At 40.1% G+C, this 22,774-nt stretch overlaps 1 protein-coding gene across 4 annotated transcripts in view; it reads right to left on the bottom strand.

Moving 5' to 3' along the window:
- Positions 1-5,842: 5,842 nt before the first annotated feature.
- The window catches only part of AAMDC (adipogenesis associated Mth938 domain containing), a 40,917-nt gene continuing 23,985 nt past the window's right edge, over positions 5,843-22,774 (bottom strand). For all 4 annotated transcript variants that reach the window (XM_072794773.1, XM_072794775.1, XM_072794774.1 and 1 more), the window contains 2 exons: positions 7,932-8,027; positions 5,843-6,018 (listed from right to left, as the gene is read on the bottom strand). In XM_072794773.1, coding sequence (XP_072650874.1) covers positions 5,878-6,018; positions 7,932-8,027 — 237 coding nt within the window. In that variant the 3' untranslated portion in view covers positions 5,843-5,877. The remainder of the gene's footprint in view (positions 6,019-7,931; positions 8,028-22,774) is intronic.

Raw genomic sequence — 22,774 nt, 5'->3', positions numbered from 1 at the left:
CTAGCTGTTCTAGTTCCTGGTCCTTAAAAAAATTATGTGGCTATAGGTTCAACATTTATATCATATGGTTACATTCCTCAGGTGGGAAACAAAGATCCAGTTTTCTAGCCACCTCTAAAGAATGGTTTATTGGAGCATAATCTTGTTTCTTAAATCAATAGTCTGTTTGCCAGGGCCCACTCCTTTCATAGCTGTACTTTCTCACCACTGACAGTTTCTGAGTGGCCTTAGACATTGCCGTCTTGCTGAGAAGCTCTTTCCCTAATTCCGGCAGTAGCTGCATCAAGGACTGGATGAATAGCTGGAGAATGAATCATTTTCATCCCTGAGGGAGATTCTTGATCTTGCCTGTCATTACCTTTAGAACCAAAATAATACACAAAGGCCATATTTTAGGAGAAACAAGGATTATGGAAAAGAGAGATCCAGTGTAAGAAATAAAAGCATTTCCCATTACATCTTCGATGACTTCAATGTTGGAGCTGCATGTGAGTTAAAGGTATAGTTGGGGTGTAAAAATGGTAAATGCTCAAGAGACATTAACTCTCTGAGGAATCATGCTACTTTACCTGCCATTTAATCCTTGCTACAGCCAACTGAGTCTTCCAGAGACTTCAGAGTGAGGAGTCTGGGAGGAATCCTGTACATTAAGTAGTACAGCCTGTTTTCATTCAAATCCAAGATGGTTCCTGAGGCCTGCGCTCTACTACCTCTAGGAAAAGTATCTGGAAAAAGCCTTCAGAGCTTCGGTTCTCTATGCCTGGACATCCTCAACTATAAAAGAGAGATACCTTAAGTGTTCCTGAATGGGTTTAATCTAATAATGCTTGGTAGAATCTGAATCTAGCCAGTCTCGATCATGTGTGGTACTTGGGAAGCTTATAAAAATAATAGCAAGAGTACAGAATTACTCAGGTGGCACTGGAATTTGAAGTCAAGCATGTTTGGCTTTTGGTTTAATGTACTTGATTTGTGCCCAGCAGTGATATAAGCCTTTTCCATGAAGTAACTCATTTAATCCTCACAGCTACCCTATGAAGTGGATACTATTGTCATTGTTTCATAAGCAGGGTAGTTAGAGTTGAGAGAATGAAGTAATTTGGCCTTACTTATACAACTAGTAAATGATAGAGCTGGGATTTGAACCCAGGCAGTCTGGCTCCAGAAGGCCATCCCTGCTAGAATGGGATAAAGGAAGAAAGATCTTCAGGGAGCTAGCTTGCTTTTCTAGTGTGCTTGCTTGTTTTGTGTATCTCAGGAATGTGACATCAGTGGACTCTCATATGTCAAAAGATAACCCTGACAAAAGTGCGTGCCATGGTGATAAAATGAATCTGGGATCTAGGCTGAAAACATTGAGACCCATGGCTGTCCACTGAGTCCCTCATGTTCTAGCCATAGAAAGCCTTCTAGGTGAAGGCTATGGTGTATCCTTTTCAGATCCAGTATCCTGCTATCAAAATTCTTCTCAGTTATTCCCCATTTTACTGGTGGGGAAACAGGTTTTGAGGTAATGTTTTTCTCCTAAGGGGAAAAGTCAGGACTTTATTCTAGGTTTCAACGTCCCAAATATAGTATTTTTTTCCACCACAGGTGGGGATACACTAAGGGGCAGATTTTGGCTTTAAGATCAAGTTTTTAAAAGCTATGTAAGAGGGATGCCTGGGTGGCTCAATGGTTGAGCGTCTGCCTTTAGCTCAGGGCGTGATCCCGGGGTCCTGGGATCAAGACCCACATCGGGCTCCTTGCAGGGAGACTACTTCTCCCTCTGCCTGTGTCTCTACCTCTCTCATGAATAAATAAATAAAATCTTAAAAAAAAAAAAAGCTATGTAAGAATTGAGTGGGCTGCATTAGGAGATAAATTTTCCACATTGGATGTGTTCAAGCAGAGGTTGAACAAGCTCTTGACACATTTCTTGCAAAGAAATTCAAGTATTGTATGAGAGATTGGGCTCAACCTTCTAAATTCCTTTGACCCTGAATTGTTAGATTCTATGAAATATGAGACTGAATTCATGGTAAAGCCAAGGCTGGAACCCAGGCCTCCTGATTCTTAGTCCAACATGGTTTCCATAATAGATCTATTGTTCTTTGTAAGCGGTCTCCCGTGCACCCAGCAGTCAAAGCCAGAAACCTGTGTGTCACACTGGACTCCTTTTGCACCTGTCACATAAACATAGCTGTCAGGTCCTTTAGATTCTGCTTCCTTAGATGTTTCTTGATTCCAGTCCTCTTATACTCAGTTTCTATCCTAGTGCAGGCCATCATCATCTCTCCTGAAATGTGACATTAGCTTCCTAAAGATACTGCCTCAAACCTTGCTACCTTCAGTCCATTCTTCACACAGCCAGCAGAGTGATCTTTGTAAAATCCAGACCTGCTAATAATGCCATTCCCCTGCTTACATCCCTTTGAAGGAGCCTACTGCTGATCCCAGGAAAGTTTAAAGGCCTATTCTTGAAGGCTCTTCCTGCCTGGGTCATCTCCAGCCTCATCCTGCCAGTGCCACACATGCTGTGTAATTCTCTGGTAACAATTCCTGTAGTTGTACCCAACGCTCACCATGCTGTCTTGTCTCAGACCTTTGGACCTACTGAGCCTGGAATATGTTCTTCAGATTGTCTCCTATGGCTCCTCCTCATTCTCCAGGACTGAGCCTCATTCTGGAATGTATCTTGTGTCTCCTGTGGGCTTGGTGCATTGCTTCTGTGTTCCAACAGCCTCCTGTATGTTCTTAAAGCATATTTATTTAGGTATTTTTTGCAGGTTCACAAATGGAAGCCTCTAAAAAGGTAGGCGGGAAAAAGGGAGTCAAGCAGCCTGGAGGAAAAGTAATAGAGACTTTCATTCTTTTCAATCAGAGAACATATCCTCTGTCAGAATGTAGTTGCTATTCAGCTCTGCTCAGTGGTTTCTAAGTATGGGCCTGGTGGTAAGAGATCCAGTTCTTCCAGAGGAGCCAGAAATCTGCATTTTCATGTAAAAAAAAAAAACCCTAATTAAAAAATAAATGATAAATGTTAAAATTACTCTGAGACAAAACAGGTCTCTAGGTAGATTGGTGCCAGTTTGCCAAGTCATTACCATCACTGTATGTTCTCATGTCCATTTCTTTCAACTACTCTGGAGTACCTGCGCGGTAAGAACATCCGTGTCGTATCCTCAGCACAGTTACGGGCATATACCAGTCAGGGAGAGAGTGAAGGAGTCCCAGAACCCAGAGCAAGCTTAGCAGTACCATGGCATGCCTGCAGAAGCCAGCCCTGGGATTCAAGTTTCCGAAAGGACTTTATATTTGGCTTTGACATGACTGACTTCTACAAACAGAATTACAGGGCACACAGGAAGCACTTGCAGAATTCTTGTCTTAGGAGCCACTCAAGCTAAAAGAGATGAAGTGTGGGCAGAATGAAGGCTGTGCTACCTACAAATCAAATCAAAGGGCTTAGTGATTTAAGACCTGAGACTAAGTGTAGTGTCACGTGGAAAAGTAGCTTCTCTTCAGGCACATTTCTAGCACATTTCTAGCAATGACCATGTAGAACAGATTCAGAAATGGGAGTGATTAGCCATTTCAATACAAAGTTTAATGAACTCACTGCCAAATACTTCTAAGTTTGTACTAAGCCCTCTCTAATGTGGAGACGACTTATGTAGGAACACTGATTATACCCACACCTAGTTCAGCACCCACTGGAGATCATCTCATGTTATGTTTCACTCAAAAAAAAAATTCAATTGCATCAATAGAGAAACAATCTGAATTTTATTAAACACCCTCCTAAGCTACACAGGTGATTGGCTTCTTGATCTGAGATTGATCCTGTATCTGTCAAATGGCTGGTTGCAGAAAGGTCACTGAACAGGACTTTCCCAGACCTCCAAGCTGGGTGTCCGGTATGTGAGGATCTTACTCCCATGGGCTTTTTTTTTTAAATTCTACGCCCAATGTGGAGCTTGAACTCACAACCTTCAGATCAAGAGTCACTATACTCTACCAACTGAGTCACCAGGTGCCTCACTCCCAAATCTTTTAAGGAGGTGTATAGTAGAGATCTAGACACACCATCAGGTTCCAGACCTGGTCCTGCCATTTCTTGTAGGGTGAACTTGGAAAGATCCCTTCATTTTCCATTCCAATTGTCTTAGCTCACCTTTTCTTGCCAAGTCACATCTTAAGTTGCTGTTCAGTCTGTGGATTGGCTGCCTAGTCAGATGTCCAACGGCCAGACAGGTGACAGGATCACGTGGAACAAACACCAGCTTTCTTGGACTGTGGCTTCAGTAGGGGCCAGTGTATTAATTATGACTATGATACGTACTTGACTAGTTAGCTAAAAGTTGCCAGATGTTTGTTCGGTGAATAAATGAACACGTTATTCTTTTAAGACTCTGCTTGTGTCATGGTCTTAATGATGTCTTCCCTACTTTCCCTTCCATCCGGTAGGATCAGGCCATCATTGAACCTTGAAACTATTGTATTGTTAACACACTGTATCATTGTTGATTTTTCTTTCCCAATTAACTCCTGAGGGCAGGAATGATAACTTATTCATTCCTGTACTCCCAGGGCCCAGCAATAACTGGCCAGAAAAAATTTGTAAGAGACTCAGTAAAAATGGGCATGAAAGAGAATAAATGAGAGAATAGTTCCTTTGGGCTTCAGCATTCTATGAATTCATGAAATATGCAGCTATGTTACGAACAATAAAATGAAATTAGTTGACAGCAGACCCATTAATCAAAATATATAATCAAAATAACAACAATGGTTTCAATTCATGGAGTCCTCACTACATGCCAAGTAGAGTCCTAAGACAGTGTATGAATGACCCTCATTTAATACCTATACAACTCCAGGTACTAATTATTATCCCTATCTGGCAGATGAGAACAGTGGAACTCTAAGACATTAAATAAATGCCCAACCAGCGAGTGGCAGAAAGCCACAGTTCAAACTCAGGGCTATTTGACACCCATACTCATAACTATTTAAAGAGGAGGAGGAATGAAAACTAAGACGATGCTGATAATTTATAGTTCTATCAGTCTATTCTAAGGCTTCACAAAGAACACCTGGCAATTAGCAGAACAAGACTCTCCACAGTGGTTATGAACCATTACAGAACATCTAGTCCAGCCCCATCATTTCATAGCAAGGGAATCTTTGGCCGGGAGAACTGTCCAGCTAGGCTCAGGACTAGCTAGTAGAACAGCTTGCCTAGAACCCTAGAATCAGGGCATAGCTGCTCTACTGTTCTTGTTACTGAAGTGCTCTGGTCACTTCCTTCAAGGTTCTGCTCACATGTCATCTGCATAGAGACTTTTCCTGACCACATATCTGAAATCGTCTTCTTTACTCATTGTTTTCTCACTCTGCTTTATTTTTCTTCACAACAGGTTCTACCTACCTTATGGATTGTTTATTTTCCCCACTAGAATATAAGCTGTGTGAGGATAAGACTTTCATTGCTGCTTGTCTGGAGCCTATAGCAATGCCTGGCATATAAGGTACTCAATAAAAATTGGTTGAATTAATGCTTAAACATTCCAAAGCATCAATTACAATGTAATCTTAATGCACTGAAACTTTTCTTGGCCTTTAAACCAGAAGGCTTTATTTTTTGCCTTTATTTCTTATTTCTGGCCAATCATTTAGTGTATTATAAACTTTGGTAAACATCTGTCTTCTCCCCTAATTTTCAATTCCCTGCCAGATAGGCATTGGGCCTTAGTCATCCATGCATCCCAAAGCCTAGCACAGGTCCTGGTATGAACAGCTGTTGAAAAATACTTAAGGAGGCTGGTGTGGAGAGTGCTAAGAGTGATAGTCACAGGCATTGTTGCTTAGTGATTTATTCTCCTTAAGGCTCCATCAGCAGGTGGAATGGAAGACCCCTCCCACCCTGATGCCTCGGGCAGCCAAGGTATTATACTCCTTCACTGCCTGCTCTGTCTGGAGGATCCGCACATCAATGCCTTGTTTCTCAAGATACTCCACAGTTGATGGAGGCACCTGGGAAGAGGGGAAAAGATGAGTAAGTCAAGGGAAAAGGCCCTCCTGGGTTTCCTTTCCTGCCATGAGGCAAGGGTTCTCTACAAAATTAGACAATAACAACTGTCAGTCCTCAATTACCCAGCATGTCACCAGTCCAAAATTTGACAGCCCCAAGGAGTCAACAAAGCTTCTAAGAAGTTAGCCAAGTACCATGCATGCACAAAGCTCATGTGAAATGGAAATGGGAAAAGGATGGATTTTGGAGTCAGACAGTCTTGGATTTAAGTCTGACTAACAGTGTGACCTTGGGTAAGTGAATTCAATTCTCTGACCATTTGGTTCCATGTCTATAAATAGGGATAATAATACCTAGCTCACAGGGCTGGTATGAAAACGAATTCAGCTAAGGTATATAAAATACCTAGCATGTAAATGTTGAATGTTTGAGTCAGTCCAACCTGAATCTAACGTCTAACTTTGCCATATAGGCCAGCAACCTAAGGTTTCTCAACCCAGCTGCCTCCTCTATAAATGGGGATAATAATATATACACGGGGGACGCCTGGGTGGCTCAGCGGTTGAACATCTGCCTTTGGCTCAGGGCGTGATCCTGGAGTCCCCAGATCAAGTCCCACATCAGGCTCCTTGCATGGAGTCTGCTTCTCCCTCTGCCTGTGTCTCTGCCTCTCTCTCTGTGTCTCTAATGAATAAATAAATAAATAAATAAATAAATAAATAAATAAATAAATCTAAAAAAAAATAATATATACACGGGGTGGTGTGAGGATAAAGTTAACTATTGCAGTTCAAATGTCTCCTCAGAAAGGCCTTTCCTGACTACTCCATTTAGAGCAGCCACTCATAAGTCACCATTGTCTTCACAGCATTTGTTACAATCTGAAATTGTCTACTGTTTTATTTTCCAAGGCCATGAACCTTATCTTGTCTCCAGTGCCTAGAATAGTATCTGACCCATAGAAGGCACTAATAAACAGTTGTAAATTAATTTTATATAAGATTCTCAATAATGGCAGCTATTTTGGATATATTTTTTAAGTCTGGCTTGTGCTGAATATTATTTTAAACCGATTTTAATTAGATTCTGCCTCAGAAGGAAATATTTTTTAAATGCCCTATATTTTTTATATGTTTGAGCAATTTTATAAAAACAATAGCTTTATAGAAAGGAATTATTTTAATGGGAAAAACAGGTTAAACAAAAAATACGTAAATAACTAAAGGACACCTTTATCAGTAGGGAACTAGATTTTACGACATCTATATAAAGGAAAGCATGAGGTAAATCTCTGTAATCTCTCTTGTGTGAAAGAGTGTCCACAATGTAATAACATGAGTAAGAAGTTACAGAACAATATGTACAATGTGGTCGTATTTATGTAAAAACGATTGTGGGTGTATACATGTATATCTGTATGCATAAGAGTGTATATTTGCAGCTGCATAGAGAACTTGAGCAATATATATTAAATGTGGAAATGGGGTGGGGATCTTTCACTTTTCTACCTCAACATTTCTGTGTCAACTGTTTTGCTAAACAAGCATGTATTTGTAAGTACAATAAAAATATTTTTTCTGAAAAGGGAAAATGCATAACTTGTGTTTAAAGAAAAAATAAAAAGTACTACAAAAATGTGAAGTACTGTGAAAATCTAAAGAACCAAATACTGACAGCTGTAGAGGTTGAGAATTCCAGGCAAAACAGCACAGGCCCAGGGTTAGGTAGAGACTGGAGCATCCAACCCAGATGAAGATTACTAACATCCTTTATTTTATCCTGGGCCATCCACTGGCTCAACAAAATGAGGATGCGTGATATATTGAGATGAGCTCCCAAGAAGGACATATTTCTAAGGTAAAGGTCCAAGAGGTCACCAACTGTCCTCAGGAAGGCTGTGCTCACCGATACCTACCTTCAAGGCCTCACTCATCCCTCGGCCAATCACAAGGGTCTGCACACCCTTCTTGACAACTTCTTCCACATCTGCAGGCTGCACACCAGGAGAATGCTGAATGTGGAAAGAGAGAGTATACCAGCTACCTCTTCTTTGAACCTTTGTAATTGGCATTCTTGGAGGATTCATTCATTCACCTATTAATTCATTAAGAAAGTGTTTACTGAGGTTTACTCTGTGCCAAGCATCCTTCAGGGCCCTGGGAATAATAGAAGATCCAATGCCTTAAGGAATGCCAAGTCTGGGACGCCTGGGTGGCTCAGCGGTTGAGCGTCTGCCTTCAGCTAAGAGTGTGATCCTGGAGTCCAGGGATTGAGTCCCACATCAAGCTCCCTGCATGGAGCCTGCTTCTCCCTCTGCCTGTGACTCTGCCTCTCCCACTGTGTCTCTCATGAATGAATAAAATCTTAAAAAAAAAAAGGAATGCCAAGTCTAGTGAAAAATACAGGAGACTAAAAGGAAATGTCAATAGTTTTACAAGTGCTACAAGGACATTAGTTCCGGGTGTTGTGAGAACACATAGAAAGAGCACCTAATTCAGACCTAGAGGGTTGGGGCAAGTGGTCAGGGAAGGCATCCCAGAGGAGGTAAGCTGAGATGTAAACTGAGACCTGAAGGACAAACAGGAATTAGCCAGGTTAAAGGAAATCGGTGGAACAAAGCACTCCAAATACAGGGGAAATAGCATGTACAAAGGCTCAAAGGAAAGAAACACCTGGAGAACTAAAGGTAGTTCAGTATGACTGGAGTGTAACAGGTGAGAGAGTGGAAAGAGATAGGGTGGGAGAAGAAAACACTTGTACACCAAGCCAAAACTTGGACTGTGGAGAGATTTCATAAGAATCCACCTTTTGGGGCAGCCCAGGTGGCTTGGCGGTTTAGCACCACCTTCAGCCCAGGGTGTGTGATCCTGGAGACTCAGGCTCGAGTCCCACATCTGGCTCCCTGCATGGAGCCTGCTTCTCCATCTGCCTATGTCTCTGTCTCTCTGTCTCTCTCTCTCTCTCTGTGTGTGTGTCTTGAATGAATGAATGAATGAATGAATGAATAAATAAATAAATAAATAAATAAATAAATAAATAAATAAATAAATAAATGTTAAAAAAAAAAAAAAGAAGAATCCACCTTTTACTGAGCTCCTTTCCCACTTTACTCAAAAAAACTTCTGTTGATGCTTTAAAACGTATCATTCCATAAAGTCTTCCCAGATTCTCCCAGGGATATTAAAGGTAAAGTGTTTAAAGACATTAATCCAACACTAAAGGATAGTGGCTTTTGAGTTACTTCCACTTTAGCAAATGGGAAAGTGGGAGTTTGGTAAATACCAGCCCGACTACTGGGCTCCACCTATTACCTATCTGCATGGGGATGACACTCAGCACTGAGGCTCAGAGACAAAAAGCCCTCCCTGCCTGATTTGTCAAGCTCTATCCTTTCATTCAGTCAAGAGGTGTTTACTGAACACTTACTCTGCACCAGGCTCTATACTCAACACCGGAAATACTGAGATGAAACAAATAGTACCTGGAGCTTTAATCAGATAAGATCAATGAATGGGTGAAAATAGTTACAATAGGATTAGATAAAACAGAGTTGAGGAGATCCCTGGGTGGCTCAGCGGTTTGGCGCCTGCCTTTGGTCCAGGGTGTGATCCTGGAGTCCCGGGATTGAGTCCCACATCAGGCTCCATGCATGGAGCCTGCTTCTCCCTCTGCCTGTGTCTCTGCCTCTCTCTCTCTCTCTCAGTCTGTGTCTCTCATGAATAAATAAATAAATAAAATATTAAAAAAAAAACAGAGTTGAGGATCTCAGAAGAGTGAGTGAATAAATATGAGTGGGAAGTTGTCAAGAATGACATGCTGTTTTAATGGGTCTTGAAGTATGAGCACAAAGAAGTATGCCTTGATGCGGTGGTTGTGGAAGAGGTACATTCTAATCATAGAGATGGCATAAGGAAAGAACTGCTGAAAATATCACAGACAAATGTATCAAAGAAAGAAGAGTTTTTCAGTTTAGAAAGATGATAGAGGAAATAGGATTGAAATTTATATAGGCATAAGGAGATTAAATTAGTCTTTTCATTAAATCATGAAATAATATCTTAACATGTTTAGAGTTAACAGATTTCATAATACATCTATAGAAATTATTCCATGTGATCTCTACAGTGATCCTATAAAGTAGCACTAAAACATCCATTCTCGGCAGCCCGGGTGGCTCAGTGGTTTAGCGCCACCTTCAGCCCAGGGCCTGATCCTGGAGCCCCGGGATCGAGTCCCACATCAGGCTCCCTGCATGGAGCCTGCTTCTCCCTCTGCTTGTGTCTCTGCCTGCCTCTCTCTCTCTCTCTCATGAATAAATAGTATTTTAAAAAAATAAAACATCCATTCTCATTTTATAGATAAGAAAACTAAAGCTCACAAAATATATACACATTGGAGCTGGGATTTGAACTGAAACATGTTTAACTTTCCAGTTTAATGTCCTTCATTAGAATACTATAACCCATGGAGCAATTTTCTTGAAACTTGAAAGAAATAAGCCTAATGACCACATAGAATTGTGCTTGGGACAGTACCTGGCTCATTGCAGGTAGAATAATTTTTAGTTTAAGTGTGAACCTAAATCTTCCCTAGAACAATCTCTCTCTTTCTTTCTCTCTCACACACACATAAGCTAAAAAACAAAACAAAATAAAACAAACCATAGAAGATACAGAATGGAGTATTAAAAAAATAGTTGATTAACCCCCAAAAAAGGAAGAAATGAAAAAGATGAGGTCAAACAGAAAACAAATAGCAAGAGAAACTCTTAAACATAGCTATATCCATAATAACATTGGACTAAATAGTTTAAGGAAAAGACTCTCCATATTAAAAAACAAGACCCAACTAAACACTACTCACACAGTCTTTAAAGACACAAGTTGAAAGTAAAATGATGAAAAAAGACATAAAACACAAGAATACACTAAGAAAGATGGTATGTTAGTGTGTGTGTGTTTTAAGAGAAAGGGGGGAGAGGGAGAATCTTTAGCAGTCTCCACACCCAGTGCAGAGCCCAATGTGGGACTCGAGCTCATGGGCCCAAGATCATGACCTGAGCTGAAATCAAGAGTTGGATGCCCAACCAACTGGGCCACCCAGGAACCCGAGGTATGATTATATTAATATCAGATTAAGTAGACCTTAAGACAAGAAGTATTACTATAAAAAAAAAAAGAAGTATTACTATAGATAAAGAGTATCATATCATAATGGTTAAAGGGCCAATTCATCAACAAAAATATAACAACTCCAAATCTTTATAGTGTTAGTAAAAGAACTGCAAAATATAAAGAGGAAAAGTATACAACACCACCATAGCTAGAAATTTTTTTTTTAAGATTTTATTTATTTATTCATGAGAGTCACGGAAAGAAGCAGAGACATAGGCAGAGAGAGAAGCAGGCTCCTTGCAGGGAGCCCAATGTGGGACTCAATCCTAGGACTCTGGGTCATGCCCTGAGCCGAAGACAGGACTTCAACCGCTGACCCACCCAGGTGTCCCTATAAGCTGGAAATCTTGTTAACAACGCTCTTCCTCAGTAATTGATAGAACAAATAGACAAAAAGTCATTAAGGAAATGGAAGATTTGAGCAACACTATCAATTTGTCCTAATAGACATTGGGGTTACTACACTCAACAACTACAGAATACATATATTTTCAAGTGTACATGGAACATTCACTAAGACAGACTAAAGGCTAGCCCATCATTTATATATTGTAAATTTCAAAGAAATGAAATACAGAATTTCACCTGACAAAATAGATATAATTGTTTACAATTAAATGTTTACAATGTTATATTTAGAAAAGCCACAAAGTAATTGGAAATTGAACAGAAAGTATTTTTAACCAAAGGACAAAGGAATGATTCTTTGAAAAAGATGAATAAAATTGAAAAACCTTTGAAAGACTGATCAAGAAAAAAAGAGAAGACACAAATCATAAATATTAAGAATGAAGGGTATATCACTACAGATCCTACAGATATTAGAAAGAAAAAATACTGGGAACAGCTTTACACTAATAAACATGATAGATGAAATAGACAAATTCCTTGAGCAATACAATTTTATAAAAAATATTTAAGAAATAGAAAATCTGAATAGTCTTATAGCTGTTAGAGATTGAATTTGTAATTTCTTTAAAAAAAAAAAAAGATTTTATTTATTCATGAGAGACACACAGAGAGAGGCAGAGACACAGGCAGAGGGAAAGCAGGCTCCAATGCAGGGAGCCCGATGTGGGACTCGATCCCAGGACTCCAGGATCATGCCCTGAGCTGAAGGCAGGGGCTTTAGCCACCAAGCCACCCAGGGATCCCTGTAATTTATTTCTTAAAAAGATTTATTTATTTTAGAGAGAGAGAGAAAGAGTGTGTGAGTAGGGGGAGGGAAGAGGAGGGAGAGAGAGACTGACTCACTGCTGAGCAGGGAGCTGGATGGATGTGGGGCTTGATGCTGGGAACATGCTGGGATGCTGGGAACATGATCTAAGCAGAAATCAAGAGTCAGCCACTTAACCAATTGAGCCACCCAGGCACCCCTCAATTTATAATTTAAAACCTTTCCAGGGTGCCTAGGTGGCTCAGTGGTTGAGCAACTACCTTTGGTCAGGTAGTGATCCTGGGGGTAGTGATCCAGGTAGTGATCCTTGATCCTATCATCAAGTCTTTTTTTTTTTTTTAAGTTTTTATTTATTTATTTATTCATGAGAGACACACAGAGAGAGGCAGAGACACAGGCAGAGGGAAAAGCAGGCTCCATGCAGGGAGCCCGACATGGGACTCGATCCCAGGTTTCCAGGATCACGCCCTGGGCTGAAGGTGGCGCTAAACCGCTGAGCCACCGGGCTGCAACTGTCATCAAATCTTACATCAGGCGCCCCACAGGGGGGTCCGCTTCTCCTTCTGCCCAGGTCTCTGCCTCTCTCTCTCTCTCTGTGTGTCTCTCATGAATAAATTTGAAAAATCTTTAAAAAGAAAAAAAAACTTTTCCACAGAAAAAATTCTAGGCACATAGGACTTCTTTGGTGCATTCTCTTTTAAACATTTAATGAAAATCCTCAAGAAAACATTCACAAATCCAAGGTTGGTTCAACATTCAAAAATCAATGTTCATCATAAAGAAGAAAAAATCATATACATCCATCTCAACTGATGCATAAAAAAGCATTTAACCAAGCTAATGTATTTATGATTTTAAAAAACTCAGCAAACTAAACTAGAAGGGAATCTTTTTTAGGTAAAAGACATCTAAGAAAAACCTACAACTAAACATCAAATATAATTTCCCCCAAAGACTGGATATAGGGATGCCTGGGTGGCTCAGCGGTTGAGCATCTGCCTTTGGCTCAGAGCATGATCCCAGGTTCTGGGGTTCAAGTCCCATATTGGACCCCTTGCATGGAGCCTGCTTCTCCCTCTGCCTGTGTCTCTGCCTCTCTCTCTGTGTCTCTCATGGATAAATAAATAAAATCCTAAAAAAAAAAAAAGACTGCATATAACGGGCATTAGTTAGACATTTATTTTCTTATTTTCTATTGGATCTGTCCATCCTCTCCATCTCCACTGCCACTACCCTGGTTCCCTGGTTTATGCTGCCATTACTTCTTGTTTGGACTATTGTAGTAACTTTCTAATTGGTCCCCATAAAACCAATGTAGCTTTCCAATTATCCATTCTTCAAACTGTAGCCAGAGGAATCTTTTTAAAACATAAATTCAAAAAAAAAAAAAAACAAAAAAAAACATAAATTCATTCATGTCACCCTTCCACTTAATAGTATTCAGTGGCTTTTTAGTGCCCTTACAATAAATGCCAAACTCCTTAACATGGTATGTAAGTTCCCAGCTTCCTTCCTTTCCAGTCTCACTGCTTTCTTCATGCTTTTTTTTTTTTTTTTTAGATTTTATTTATTTATTTGAGGGGGGCGGGGAGAGAGAGTGCATGGACAGGCGTGGGGGCACAGGGAAAAACAGACTCCTCACTGAGCAGGGAGCCTGATGTGGGGCTTGATCCTAGGACCCTGGGATCATGATCTGAGCCGAAGGCAGACACTTAACTGATTGAGCCACCCAGGCACCCCTTTCTTCGTGTTCTATATTATACACGGCCTTCTATCAGTTCTTCAACCATAGCATGTTTTCTCTCACCATGGTTAAGATAAAACAAAAATCTAAAGATTGGGAGAAGATATTTGTACATCACATATCCAACAAAGGATTTTATCAGAATATATGAAGAACTCTCAAAACACCATAATACAAAAACAATCCAACTTTTAAAAATAGGTGAAATATTTGAACATACACTTTACCAAAGAAGATATATGGATAGCTATGAAGAACATGAAAAGGCACTCACCATGGAAATGCATATTAAAACCATTATGATATATCAAATGCTGGTGAGGATATGATTGGATATATCCTATGTAGCTAATGGAAGTGAAAGTGTAGAGCTAACTCTGGAAATAGAAGCATATTCTCAGTTAAACATACATTTATTTGTTCAATGATGCCTTTTTAGTTCAACGGGTCTGTGATCAATTCTAGAACCACCCTGAGCTGCCGTCATGCTATACAGAACTCAAAATACTTTTCTGGGGGCTATGACCAAGGTAAATATTTAATAGAACTACAAATCAGGATTGGAGAACTTCACCTTCCTTAAGTAAATGCACTCAACTGAAATACTGAAAGACTGCTTCATCTAACAAAGAACTGCATCTACTTTGAGGAGCATCATGATTCCCAGACTCTAAAAGCTCACATTCTAGTATAAAGAAACAAGACCACTGCTCAAAAATCAAATGAAAGGTCAGTAAGAGTGCAAAACCATAATCCTCAGGAGATTCAGAGACTGAAGACAGCCACAGCCAATCAGAGTTGCTGGATCAATGGAACTCGAGTGACAAATTTGGCTGCTGCGTGCTATACTGCAGGCCCAGGGTGTCACGTACAGAGCAATGAAAGATAACTCTGCAAAAGCCTGTGGATCCAGGCATTGGTGGGTGATTACTCACAGCCTTGTGCACAGGCCTGTGATTGGAGCATCAGCCTGTTATTGAGGTGTCCTCAACCTGTCACCAGCTCCTCCTCTGCTTCTTCCAATCCCTTGAGGCAAACCACTAAGGCTCTCTTCCCTGCATGAGTGTCTGATTCTGTTCCTCTTCTTTAAGAGGCTTTCCGTCACACCATGTGAGGTTGTAAAAGCTTACTGTTTTTTCTTGGGAGAAAGCTATTAATTGTGTAAAAATGTCCAGCTAATAATAATGTCCATTATACTAGCTGAACAAGAGTGGCATCTTGGATGTCTGGGACACCGCCTCCTATTTGATGTTAAATTTGAAAGAAAACATTGCTAAATTACACTTTCAAGGAAGCGTATCCTTCTGCTGAAATAAATGGTTAGTGGCAATGCTGTTATCTGGCTGTGTTGCTGATAAAAGCAGATGCTGTGAGTGAAGGTTAAAGGATCTCTGAAATCTGTCCCCGGTGGACACTGCCTGAGTCACATTCTCATCACCGTTTGCCTGAATTAAGAAGCTCCTAAATGATCTTCCTGTCTCTACCAGGGCAGAGGCACATTTGTGTTTTGCTTTTGTTTTTGTTTTGTTTTTGGTGACACAGGCCATACTGCCAATCTGAGAAAACCTACAGCCTCCTTCTCAAAATATAATTTTAAAACACAAAATATAAAATATATAGAACTACAAAGACAACAGATTTTATGCAACTAAAATGATCAAAATATTAAAAACAGGTATGTGATCTAGTAATATGCTTATTAGCTTAGAAGAGTGGAAATATTTTCCAAAAGCTCATTGGCAAACTTGCCCTCACATTTCATAGTGGCAAGTGGCAGACTGCTAGCTGTTCTTTCAAAATCTATTCTGCCCCCTTTCTGGGTCATATGGCTCCCCAACTAGAGACTCCATTTTCTGTTCTCCCTTGAAGCTAGCTATGGCAATGTAACTATGCTATCAACAATATAAAATTCAGTGGAGTACAAGTAGAAGAAATGATACAACATCTAGGTTTGGGCCTTAAAACACTGAATGTGGGGATAGCTTGGGTGGCTCAGCGGTTTAGCGCCGCCTTCAGTCCAGGGCCTGATCCTGGGGACCCGGGATCCAGTCCCATGTCGGGCTCCCTGCATGGAGCCTGCTTCTCTCTCTGCCTCTGCCTCTCTCTCTCTCTCTCTCATGAATAATTAAAATCTTAAAAAACAAAACAAAACAAAACACTGAATGTGATCTTTTCTTCTCTTTCATCTTCCTTTCAAGTTAGAATCCAGCATGGCTACAACCAGTAGCCACCATTCAAGTGCTCTAGAATCTGGCATAGCAACAAAGAGAAAAACCAAACAAAACATGGGCTCCTGGCAGTACCCCCGGAGCTGTCCTCCCCGTCTCTGCCTTAGGCAGGCCACACTAATAGAGAAATATATTTCTATCTTCATAAAGCCACTAGATTTTATGATTTCTATTACAAACAACAGCTTAGTCTTTAACCTAACTAATCCATAGACCCATGGATTAAACTAAACCAAACCATGACTGGTTAGATGAATCATTTGGGGTAGAACACATATACCTATACACTGGACCCCAAGGGACTATGCCTAATATGCAGAATATACATAAGGGAGCCATAGGGACATTCACCTTATGGGAATTTAACTATATGTTTTTAGGGGAAAAAAAAGAGCAAGGACTATTTAAATAGTGAGGGTAATTCAGCCTAATTCTACTCAAAGAGTATATGCCATGGACTAAACATGAGATAGCAGCCATGCATCTATTTTTCCTTTTAGGGCAGCCCGGATGGCTCAGTGGTTTAGTGCCACCTTCGGTCCAGGCAGGGCCTGATCCTGAAGACCCGGGATCGAGTCCCACATCGGGCTTTCCTGCATGGAGCCTGCTTCTCCCTCTGCCTGTGTCTCTGCCTCTCTTTCTTTCTCTGTATCTCTCATGAATAATAAATTTAAAAAAATCTTAAAAAAAAAAGAAATATTATTCCTTTTATCTCAATTCCATAGTTGCTGCTTCCAGTGTGAATCTTTGGCCTCACCAAGTGTGTTGCTAGTGTTCAAACCTGCAATATACATTTTTCATACAACATGGACCCTAAATGCAAGGAACTACTTTATCTGGTCCTGTATAGAAGATGACATGTGTGTTCTAACCTTAAGGGAATCTTCTGGAAGGATTTGACTATAAGCAATTTTCATCTTAAGTACTAATTTTATTTTTTTAAAGATTTTATTTATTTATTCCTGAGAGACACACAGACAGACACAGGCAGAGAGAGAAGCAGGCTCCCGGGGGGGAGCCTAATGCAAGACTCGATCCCAGGAATCTGGGATCATGCCCTGAGATAAAGGCAGACGCTCAACCACTGAGCCACTCAGGCATTCCTTAAATGCTAACTTTAAAATTTAATCCCTGAATAAGATTCAAGTCCACCATATTAGTCTTAAAGTGATAGGATCTAAGGTTTGGAGGGGCCTCACATGTCCAGAAAACAAGGCAGTGGTAAAAAACTGATGGGAAACAAACAAACAAACAAAGAAACAAAAAAACTGATGAGAACATGTCAAAAAAACACTGGCCAAATTTAGAATAATTTAAACTTCAAAATATTACAAATGGCAGTGGGTTAAAACATTACCTTATTCTGTTTAAGCTGCTGTAACAAAAAGCCACAAACTGGGTAGATTATAAACAATAGGAATTTATTTCTCACAGTTCTGGAGGCTAAAAATCTAAGATCAAGGCACCAGCATGGTTGAGTTTTAGTGAAGTCCTTCCTGGTTCATAGCTAGTGCCTTCTCTATTCTCATGTTGTTGAAGGGATCTTTCTGCAGCCTCTTTTCTAAGGCACTAATCAAATTCATGAGGGCTACACTCTCATGACTTAAGTACCCAAAGACCACCCCCCCCATACCACCATCTTTAGGTGTTAGGATTTCAACATTCAGAACATTGCAAACATTAAATCAAAAAAGATGACATAAACCCATAGTGATACTAAAAATAGTGGGAGTGGCTAAAGGAAAGCTCTTCTTTACAGAAGAATCCAGCTAATGAATGTAGAAGGAATGATAGAAATATCACCATTTTGCAACCACTAATTTAGTGAAGTTGGGCAAGGATCTGTGGTCACTGCTAAAACCACTGGATGGAAAGGTTGCTGGGGAACATTATTAAGTTTCAAATTATTACTCTACAGATTACTTATTTTTTTTAAAGATTTTTTTTAAAGATTTTATTCATTTATTCATAGAGATACAGAGAGAGAGGCAGAGACACAGGCAGAGGGAGAAGCAGGCTCCATGCTGGGAGCCCGACATGGAACTTGATCCCAGGTTTCCAGGATCATACCCCAGGCTGCAGGTGGCACTAAACCACTGTGCCACTGGGGCTGCCCTCTACAGCTTACTTATTGATTACAAATGGGAAAATGTGCCTTTACCACTGTCCTTTTTTTTTTTTTTTTGAGATTTTATTTATTTATTCACAAGAGACACACACAGAGAGAGAGAGAGAGAGAGAGAGAGAGAGGCAGAGACACAGGCAGAGGGAGAAGCAAGCTCCATCCATGCAGGGAGGCTCCATGATGTGGGACTCGATCCTGGGTCTCCAGAATCAGGCCCTGGGCTGAAGGCAACGCTAAACCCCTGAGCCACTGGGGCTGCCCACCTTACCTTTACCACTGTCTTAACCACATGATCAAACATAACCTCATCGGTAACTGGGCAAACTGACTTTACATGCCTCCAGATATGATGCACTGAAGACATAACCACCTATGAAGTATTCATGCCCCAAATGATGAACTTGGATCTAATCATGATAGAAAAAAAATCAGATAAATCTAAATTGTAGACTATTTTACAAAAACAACTGGCCTGGACACTTCAAAAATACCTATGTCATCAAAGAGAAAAAATGGAGAGCAACCAGTGTTCAATTAACAGACTAAAGAAACATGACAACAACAATAACAAAATAACCTGACAACAAAATGCAGTGCATGATGCTTGACTGGATCTTGGATTGACAAGGAAAGTCAAATAAAACATATATTATTTTACTGGAACAATTATTGTAATTTGGCTATGGAGTTGATGTTATTTACTATTGTATCAATGCTGAGTTTCTTGAGTATAATTTTGTGAATATGTCTGGCAGAATGGCTTTGTTTTATACATGCTGCAGTAGACACATGCTGCAATATTTAGAGTTCATATGAAGTATCAAGTGTCACAATGTTAATAACTCACTTTCAAATGATTCAGCAAAAATTATTATCAAAAAAGGGAGAGGGACAGGGTAGTGTGTATGCCAGAGAAAGACAAATAAAGTAAATGGCAGAATGTTAACAACTGATGAGTGTAGGTTGATGATATACAAGTGCTTGTTCTTTATTTTTTTTCCCAGTTTGTTACGTAGGTTTGAAATTTTTCAAAATTAAAAGAAAAAAAAAAAAGAGGTTCAACATAGGCTTTCTGTTGTCAACCAGATTTACAAGGTGAACAGGAAAACGAAAGCAAAACTAAACAAACCCAAGAGCTGAAAGGGTTAGGAATGGCTCAGCTCATCTATCTTTCCTTAGGTAGCGTTATCCTGAGCACTAGACCCTCTGGTCTCGTCAATTCTCCAACTTTCTAAGAACTATGTTCTACTTTATAACTATTGCCTGTATGATTTGTAAAAATAAAAACACAAAATCAACAAAAGTTACAGAAGACATTTTTGGGGCTTTAGGTAAATTTGAAGATAGACTTTATATTAGCTAATACTTTACCAAAGATAATCTTATTTATGATAATGATATTGCAGCTATGTAGGAGAATGTTTGTGTTCTTAGGAAAGAAATGCTGAAATATGATTTCTGACATTTACTGTCAAATGATTTGGGGGTGGGGGAAGTGTGTTTTCGCGCACGCGTGTGTGTGTTTAAAGAAAAAATAAGGTAATTGTTAATAACTTGAGGATTTAGATTAAGGGTGCATGGGAATTTATTGTGCTATTCGTATAGGTGTTGTGTAGGTTAAATATTTTTCAAAATTAAAAGTTAAAGTTTCCACATTTCCTTTAGTTCTCTTTGGGGAATTGGTTTGACTTTCCTTTTCATTTTTTTAAAGATATATATATATATATATATAAATTAAAGATTCCTTCCTTCCTTCCTTCCTTCCTTCCTTCCTTCCTTCCTTCCTTCCTTCCTTCCTTCCTTCCTTCCTTTTCTTAGAAGGACGAAGCGACAGAGGGGGAGGGAGAAGGACAAGTAGACTCCACATGGAGTGCAGAGCCTGATATGAAGCTCAATCTCATGACCTGAGATCATGACCTGAGCTGAAACCAAGAGTTGGAAGCTTAATGGATTAAGCCACTCAGGCACCCCAGGTTGGCTTTCTTTAATTTTTTTTATTATTTTTATTTTTTAAAATATTATTTATTTATTTATTCATAGAGACAAAGAGAGAGAGAGAGAGAGAGAGAGAGGCAGAGACACAGGCAGAGGGAGGAGCAGGCTCCATGCAGAGAGCCTGACGTGGGACTCAATCCAGGGTCTCCAGGATCATGCCCTGGGCTGCAGGCAGCACTAAACCGCTGTGCCATGGGGGCTGCCCAGTTGGCTTTCTTTTAATTTTAAATTTGTATTTTATCTTCCTTCTTGTCTCCTTTCACCCTATCAGAAGGATATATAAATGAATGACCTATGTATGTTTCGACATAGAAAAGTCTTCTCCAATAAGACAATTACTGCATTAGGATAGAAATGAGCAAGGACAGTATGAAACAGTAGTAAAGTATGGGGATCCCTGGGTGGCGCAGCGGTTTGGCGCCTGCCTTTGGCCCAGGGAGTGATCCTGGAGACCCGGGATCGAATCCCACGTCGGGCTCCCGGTGCATGGAGCCTGCTTCTCCCTCTGCCTGTGTCTCTACCTCTCTCTCTCTCTGTGTGACTATCATAAATAAAAATTAAAAAAAAGGGGATCCCTGGGTGGCGCAGCGGTTTGGCGCCTGCCTTTGGCCCAGGGCACGATCCTGGAGACCCGGGATCGAATCCCACATCGGGCTCCCGGTGCATGGAGCCTGTTTCTCCCTCTGCCTATGTCTCTGCCTCTCTCTCTCTCTCTCTCTGTGACTATCATAAATAAATAAAAATTAAAAAAAAAAAATTAAAAAAAAATAAAATAAAAAAAAATAAAAAGGCTCTTCTTCTCTTTAAAAAAAAAAAAAAAAAAAAAAGTAGTAAAGTATGGGCTTTAGAGTAGGACTCAGGTTCAAATTATTAGCTGTGTGATCCCAGAAAAGCTGTATTTGACTACGGACATAGTTGTTGTTTAATGATTGGTAGAGATTTGGGAGGAGGTAGTAGTATTTGGTATTATTTAATAATAGTATTTAGTATTTTTTTATTCTCATTAAACTTTTGTTTTAATGGTTCTCAAAATTCTGTGACAGATTTTTGATCAAGTTGTTTCCATTAGAAAGTACTGATTTTAAAAACTAATAACTAAAAATTGCCACATATACACACAAACACAAACACACAAAAAGCCAAATGGTCCACAAAACATTCTCCTTTCCTTCTGAAGGTTTTATGATGCATTGTTATCATTAACCAGTCCTTTACTATTAAACTTTTTTTTTTACTATTAAACTTAAATGGCCAATTGACACATGCAGTTCTGAGACTGTTCTTCCACCAATGATTAAGACTGGGGTGGCAGGTATTGGGGATAATACTCATTTAGCCTTCTGAGCTTTCTGGGCAGACTTAGTGACCTTGCCACCTCCAGCTGCCTTCTTGTCCACTAGTTTGATGACACCCACAGCAACCATCTGTCTCATGTCATGAACAGCAAAACGGCCCAGAGGAGGATAGTCTGAGAAGCTCTCAACACATTGATTTGCCAGGAACCATATCAACAACGGTAACATCACCAGATTTCAAGAACCTGGGACCATCTTCCAGCTTTTTTCCAGGATGATGATTTATCTTCTCCTTCAGTCCACGAAACTTGCAAGCAATGTGAGCTGTGTGACAATCCAGCACAGGTGCATATCCAGCACTGATTTGGCCTGGATGGTTCAGGATAATAACCTGAAGTGTGAAGCCAGCTGCTTCCATTGGTGGGTCATTTTTGCTGTCACCAGCCACATTGCCATGATGAACATCTTTGACAGATACATTTTTTTTTTCTGACAGATACATTCTTGACATTTAAGCCCACATCATCCCCAGGAAGAGCCTCACTCAAAGCTTCATGGTGCATTTCAACAGACTTTACTTCAGTTGTAACACTGACCAGAGCAAAGGTGACTACCATGCCAGGCTTAAGAATACCAGTCTCTACTCGGCCCACAGAGACAATACCAATACCACTAATTTTGTAAACATCCTGGAGGCAGATGCAAGGGCTTATCAGTTGGACACGGTGGCAGAATGCAATCTAGAACTTCAAGCAGTGTGGTTCCATTGGCATTCCCATCTTTACAGGTGACTTTCCATCCCTTGAACCAAGGCATGTTAGCACTTGGCTCAAGTATATTGTCACCATTCCAACCTGAGATTGGCATGAATGCTACTGTGTCAGGGTTGTAGCCAATTTTCGTAATGTAGGTGCTGACTTCCTTAACAATTTCCTCATATCTCTTCTGGCTATAGTGTGGCTTAGTGGAATCCATTTTGTTAACACCAACAATTAGTTGTTTTACACCCAGTGTGTAAGC

Source organism: Canis lupus, chromosome 23, assembly GCF_048164855.1.
Source record: "Canis lupus baileyi chromosome 23, mCanLup2.hap1, whole genome shotgun sequence".
Lineage (NCBI taxonomy): Eukaryota > Metazoa > Chordata > Mammalia > Carnivora > Canidae > Canis > Canis lupus.
This window is presented reverse-complemented; position numbering and strand designations above follow the sequence as displayed.